The 7204-nt window shown below is 39.2% G+C and overlaps 1 protein-coding gene across 4 annotated transcripts in view; it reads left to right on the forward strand.

The window, feature by feature from the left end:
* Window positions 1-5612, forward strand: part of ddr2l (discoidin domain receptor family, member 2, like) — a 40829-nt gene extending 35217 nt beyond the window's left edge. For all 4 annotated transcript variants that reach the window (XM_087849413.1, XM_087849410.1, XM_087849412.1 and 1 more), the window contains 2 exons: window positions 1039-1188; window positions 1458-5612. In XM_087849413.1, the coding sequence (XP_087705539.1) occupies window positions 1039-1188; window positions 1458-1592 (285 nt within the window). In that variant the 3' untranslated portion in view covers window positions 1593-5612. The remainder of the gene's footprint in view (window positions 1-1038; window positions 1189-1457) is intronic.
* Window positions 5613-7204: the final 1592 nt, after the last annotated feature.

Consider the following 7204-nt stretch of genomic DNA (forward strand, 5'->3'; position numbering starts at 1 on the left):
ATTTTATTTTATTTTATTTTATTTTTATTTATTTTATTTTATTTTATTTTATTTTATTTTTATTTTATTTTTTGCATATTTTTCACATGTTCGTACAGGATATTGTATTTGTTTTAAATGTTATGCACTTGTGTGGTACATGTATTTTGACTTTTGTTGCTATGATGCCAGGTCTCTCTTGGACATGAGATTTTTAATCGCAATGAGATTTTTTACCTGGATAAATAAAGGACTAATAAATAATAATAATGATACTAATAGTAAAAAAATTGCTGATTATGCTACTTAGCCTAGTTAACCCCCAATACTTCACACATACTACCAGCCAAGCCAGACTCTATGCAATGCTATAAATAGTCTTTTTCAAATGACTGGTAGTCTATAAATGTTAGTCTTTAATATTCAAAAGAAGACGAGCTAAAAGTTCAGAGTTAATGTCCAGAAGTTTATAGGCTTGTAATTGTATTCAAACCCTGGGGACATTTGCCTAGATCAGTTCAGCGACTTATAAAAAACATGTACGTTCCCCTCACATCTTCTTTTTTAAAAAGCTGAAAGCAGTAAAACAGTTTTCCACAAAACAAATAACAAACTCTTTACAGTTGCTTGTCTTTAAAATTGCTCGATGCATAAATGCAAATGCAAAATGTTTCACTAAAGGAAGTTTAGCTAAGAGTTCTTCAAAAGCTTCCTGCCCTCCAGGGGAAGCACCAGTAGCGGTTTGCACACTAAAACAATGAAACATCATGTTTGCTGCAGTGTTTTCTTTGAATAACTTTCCTGTTCTGCATTATGAATGTGGTTGCATAAGTTTAATGTCTTTTGCAGCTGTAAAGTTAAGCAAAAAAAACAATGGATCCAAGCTGACCCAAACCAGGTCTAAAGCAGAAGCTTTTATCATACGTTTTCATCGTATCATATTTTTTTTGTAAGTCTCACAAAGCATCACAAACAACATTTCATCAGCAGCTGTCTTCAGAGAGTTATTGAAAAAGTGGTAAAGAGTGTTAAACTTTCAGGTGTGATTATTCTCCTCAGGGTAAATTCACCACAGCCAGTGACGTGTGGGCCTTTGGAGTCACCCTGTGGGAGATCTTCACTCTGTGTAAGGAGCAGCCCTACAGCCTGCTGTCTGATGAACAGGTCATAGAGAACACTGGCGAGTTCTTCAGGAACCAGGGCAGACAGGTGAGGCGAAACACAGAGTCAGAGATTATTACCTTCTGTCACTGGATTAAATCATTTTGCCCACCTGAGAGTAAAACCGCAAACATTTAATTTAATTACAACTGGATCCAAGACAGCTCATAGCAGTCTTTACAAACCTGGAAATCAGGACCCTCGTAAGTGCCTGCAGGATAAATTTGAGGGGCTACTAAACCTAACTCAACATTTCTCTTTTTTAACAAATCACTGGAATCTGTCATCACTCTTAATTCTCCCGTGTCCCTCACTAGATCTTCCTCTATGCCCCTCCACTCTGCCCACCTTCTCTCTTTGAGCTGATGATGCGTTGCTGGAGTCGCGATATCCCTGACCGACCCACCTTCGAGGGACTTTACCAAGCCCTGAAGCCCCACGTCAACCAGTGAGTCGAGGCTGCTGGGATCTGCCGGTTGGGATTTCCGTGGCGGTGGGACTCTTATAAGAAGACAGACTGACACAAGAGCACAGAGGACTGGGATTACAGTGCAGAGGGATTGTTGGTTTGCTTCGCAGCACTAGCGACTCCCTTTTCTGAAAGACCAGGTGATGATGGAGGGAGACGTGACTAGTCAGCTCAGAGGAGAAAATATCGCAAGCTTCAGACCTTTTGGTCCATAGTGAACAAACCATTGGCAGTTTCATAGCTTCTTCTGTTGTTTTACAGCCGCTTTACCCCAAGCCTTTTGACTTGTTTGTGCCAAAAGTTGCCTTAAACCATTTGTTTCCTTGTCTTTGACTTTTAGAGGTTACAAAAAACTGGATAGTCCTTGTAGTTTCTCCTTTCCCTGTGGGTTTTTATTATTATTATCATTATTATTATTATTGTTATTATTATTATTATTGTAAAGCACTGTGTCTGTGTCTCTCAGTTATTCATGTTCATATATTAATCCACACTGGAGCTAGGGCTATAGGGTCAGATTTTAGTGTAGGATTTTATTTTTTAGATTTATTTTATTTTATAATTTTGTTGTTTTGTGGAGTTTCACAATCGTTGGTCTTTTTTTTTTCTTTTTTTTTTTGTGGATATGAATGTTGGTCAGCTGAGGTTCACGTCGCGGTGCCAAGAAGCTGAAGAAACCTGTGTGGCTCACAGACTGAAAATCAGTCGGTGGGTATCTGTGGGAAATTAAAAAAAAAAAAGAACTTAAAGCCACATGAGAAAAACTGAATCATGCCACTTTTGTTCCCTAAGAGACAAAAAAAATGTTGAAATGCAGTTTTAAAATAAAAACAGAATTGTAAGCATCTTTGTGAAGATGGGCATGATGGTCAAAATTTATGATCCTTTTATTCAAAGTGCTTTGCATATGTAGCAAAATCGGTACCAGAGGGAAAGGTCATGGACGCCTGAACCTCAGATGCTGGTCACAGGGAGACTAACCAAGTGTCGAATACCAAGGTGTCATTTAACCTGTCGGTGTTTGTCTTTGGGGACCTGCAAAATATACATTTTGTGGATAAAAAAAAAATCAAAAAGCATACCTGATTTAAACGTGGGCACCACGTGGTCAGAGTTTAGTGCACACCAGCATGCAAAACGTTAAAAAAGCAGGATTTTCACTCAGCACTTGGTTTGTCCTCTCAAAATGAAATTCAGGTTCATCGGTCGCACACGTCAGTGACACACAAATGCAAATCTGATAGTTGTGAGCCCTGCTTAGGCAGGCCATCTGTGGGGAGATTTAAAACAGGTATCCTTTTTGATTTTTGATGGGCATTGTGGAACTTTATGAATGCACCTTGCATATCTCCTTATTCGAACTCACAAAGCTGAAGGTGTTAAGCTCTGCTCTGGCTTCATGTAGTCTGTTTTATTCACAGGAATAAACTGCAGTGATACTTACTGCACTGCTGCACATGTAGATGTCTCACCATTTGATATGTCTAGTCTTCTGTAGTCTGAATTTGCTAGGATTTGAACTCCAGACAAAGCATTTTGTCTTGACTTAATGTACCATCTACATTTGGGGCTGTGAGTTCCCAAACTACTGCGTTAGAACAAGGTTCACTGATCAGTGAAAGCTGATAGACTGAGGGCTGGATTTCCAACCAGGCAAAGCAGGAAACTGGGAAAAAGCCATTTGTCTGTCACCACTGGTTGTAGCTAAAAAATGTTTTAAGTGCTTCCAACACTGAGCAGGTATTTAACCGAAGAGCGCCCTGCAATAATAGTTCATTTTCTGACCCTGTGTAGTGGAATAACCCTGTGGCAGATTGTACCGTTTTAGTTTAGTTTGTCCATAGCGGAGCCTGTTCCTGAAGTTATATTTAATCAAATGTAGGTGTAAAGACTAATGTTTCAGCTCAGAGGATCTGATTACACGGTTCATATTCAAAGGAGCGCTGGTCAGGTGATCAGTGTTAGCTATCAGTGTATGTTTTACATGGGGGCCACTTAACAGGCATCAGAGAAGTCACTGCATCCAATCACTGCAGCACCTTTACTGAAACAACCACAAAGATCTTTATGTTTAATAAGCAATTCATTCATTCTGACTTTGTTTTGCATAGCATTCGGATGAGTCTTGTTTACAGAACTAATGCTGGATCAATGCAGACTGTAGACTGGATTTATTGTTCTTCTGTCAGGATGTCTTAGGAGTAATAAAACAAAACAATAAATGTTTCACGTCCAAATGTTTCACGATGATTTCAGCTTCAGCCAAAACTGACAAACGATACGAGCGTTGGAATTTTCACGATTCTGTCTCATCTTCAAAGTGTTGGCATTAACTTTAATCCAAGCATCAGTCCTCACCTTCCTTGTTGCAAGATTAAAAATTTATAACCGATAAGGAAGTTCATGTCGACAGTGCAACGATTTAAGCGAGCAGTTACAGATATAAGGCCATACAGATTCATAGAGATAGGTGACCATAGCCAGTGAGTATTTTGCACAACCTGACAAGGGAGGGATGGATCTGACTATGAAACTGAGGGATGGGTCATAAGCAAGGCCCATTTGCATAAGGAAAGCATACCCTGCTTTAAGTCCAGTTAACTCTAAATGAACCGTAGTTTACAAAAGAAAAGTTGTGCTGAATTAGGTCAGACTAGAAACTATTGAATAAGACTATAAACTACCTGGGAAAGTCTTTACTTCACAAATGAAGTTAGCTGAAGAGAGATTCTCATAGACGTCTGTACAATCAGACTCTTTTTGCCACTAATGGAGTTTCCTCTGGCTGGTGATTAGACAAATGGGAGGTTTGAGGTACTTCTGTGTCCTTCTGTGTCAGACACAGACTCTTTCTGTCTTTTCTACAGTCTGTGGATGGTAGCGGACGGTGCAGCCTTTTGACTGACTAACTAACTCAAGTGATGCTGACAGTGGCTATCATGTTAGTAGTAGCAAGAGCCGCTTTGTCCCCATGCTTCCTGCACCATCCATTTTAACATGACTCAGTAAACTTCTGGTGTGTCTGTTTTCAGAGTTCTTGTCTAATGTATAAAGGTGGTAAAGCATAATTTAATGTCTGTTTTTTTTACTGTTTAGGTCACTCAGTTAATGTCAGTGTGTATTATTTGTATGCAGTACACATTTGCAGTATTTTAAATCCTCCCTGAGAACAAATCGTGTAAAATTAAAAACGGCGCAAACGGAGAAAGACCAAACATGTCGATTTTTGTGTACATTTTTCTGTGTTTTGTTGTTGTTACAGTAGTGTTTTGTTATCTGTACTGTATCTTACATTTCTTTCAGCGTGTTTGTGCGAGTGTTTAAGAGAAAGTGAGATACTGAGTGAGTCTTTTCAACATTCCCTCGAGCACTGGGAGCTAGTTGAGGTTGAAGTGGTTAACTGGATTTGCTCGGTTGTGCCAAATTATGTTAACTAAGCAAAAGAGGGAGTTGGGTTTTGTTGTTGTTGTTGTTGTTGTTTTCAAGGCAAGAGGAAAGATGGACAGAAGGAAACCACTAAACTCAATCTCCCAGAGTCCTTTGCTACAGTGAGCCTGTGTATTTTGTTTTGGTTCCATTTGAGAAATCTTTTAGTTTGATAGTGTACAGTATAATTGGTCTATAATATCTCAGTGTGTGAATGCAGATTAGGTGTGGTAATTTTTATTAATAATTAATTGTCTATCTGAATTTATAGCTATTTCTGTTTGTTTCCCCCTTTTTTTTTTTTTTTTTTTACACAGGAATTCAGCATTTATGGACATTTTTCTGAACAAGATGTTCTGTTTTGTTTCCCTGTTCACAGTAATTTCTCATCCACACTGTTTAATCTTTGCTCCCATCTTCAGTATGTTTCAGACACATATTGTACATAGGCTAGTAGCTGTTTATATTAATATATTGGGAGGAGGAAGCTTGGTGTTCTCTGGTCCCAAGTGGTTTTCACTCTGTACTTTATCTCACTTTGGTTTGTTTTCCTATAATAAACAGTAAATGTGTCAAAGATGGGTTTTTTCTTTTGTCTTTGTTTATTTGTTTGTTTGGGGGTTGTTGTTTTTTCATGAGTAGAGAAAATTGAAATCTAAGCTTTTCAACAGTTGACGTTACAGTTTTCAGTCTAGAACACATCGATGTTCTGTACAGCAGGGGGCAGCAGAGAGACTTAAAACGCACAGGACAGCCTATATGTGGAAATGAGTCCTAGAGAAGCTTTGTTGTTCTGAAGGAAGACTGAAGCCCTGATTTCTGCACATTTTTATGCCTTTTGTTTCAGGTTTGATTGTTCTGTGAGGATTTACGCCTTTTTGGTTGTTTTCCAAGAAAAATAAAGGTTAGCAGGGATACAACACAACAAGAGGTTCCGTGGTGGGCAGGAATGTTTTTGTGAATTAAGGCACTGGTAATAAAACGTAACAGCCAATGATTAAAAATGACAAATTTCAGGCTCTTTAAGCTCTACTTTGGTCTCAGCCTCCTCGGGAAAATATGTCTAGAGTAACTGTGGGTTTACCAAACTGTAAAGCTGCTCCTACAGCCTTATATGTGGGTTACATTATTAGGCCAAGATTGTTCAATTCAATTCAATTTTATTTATATAGCGCCAAATCACAACAAAAGTCACCTCAAGGCGCTTCATAGGTACAGAGAAAAACCCAACAATCATGTGACCCCCTATGAGCAAGCACTTTGGTGACAGTGGGAAGGAAAAACTCCCTTTTAACAGGAAGAAACCTCCGGCAGAACCAGGCTCAGGGAGGGGCGGGGCCATCTGCTGCGACCGGTTGGGGTGAGAGAAGGAAGACAGGATAAAGACATGCTGTGGAAGAGAGACAGAGGTTAATAACAGATACGATTCAATACAGAGAGGTCTATTAATACATAGTGAGTGAGAAAGGTGACTGGAAAGGAAAAACTCAATGCATCATGGGAATCCCCCGGCAGCCTACGTCTATTGCAGCATAACTAAGGGAGGATTCAGGGTCACCTGGTCCAGTCCTAACTATATGCTTTAGATTGTTGCATCACTCGCTCCTAGGGATGGGTATTGATAAGATTTTCACGATTCCGATTCCATTTTCGATTCTGTTTAACGATTCGATTCTTTATCGATTCTCTTATCGATTTTTTTTTTTTTTTAAAAAGGAGAACACTAAGGTCAATTAGCTTAGATCTTTGTTTTATATCTTCTCTTTGAACAAGATAGAAATTTAGGAGTAACATGGCCTTACAAACCCAACAGTGAGATCTTAACAGATCCAACCTACGGCTCTTCAATGGGGTGTCACAGGGTCCCCAGGAAAAAAAATTGTGAATGTAAAATAATAAAATAAATATTCTTCTGTAGCAATTACACAAGAATATCCAATAATGTCCCTGCCTACAATTAAACACATTCACTTACCGAAAATCGGGGGCATCTGCTGTGGCAAATGGGTGCAAACCTTTTACCACAAACTGAGTCACTGCTCGGTGACGTTCGTCTATCCTGGCCTGAAAGGAGACGCTACCGGTAGACTGTAGCAAGAACTGCCAGCATCTGAGCCAGACTCTGTCTGTCTCTCTCATCATGGTCACCTAAATGCACAGTAATGGCAG

The sequence above is a fragment of the Neolamprologus brichardi genome, chromosome 12 (assembly GCF_056152115.1).
Source record: "Neolamprologus brichardi isolate AB-2024 chromosome 12, ASM5615211v1, whole genome shotgun sequence".
Lineage (NCBI taxonomy): Eukaryota > Metazoa > Chordata > Actinopteri > Cichliformes > Cichlidae > Neolamprologus > Neolamprologus brichardi.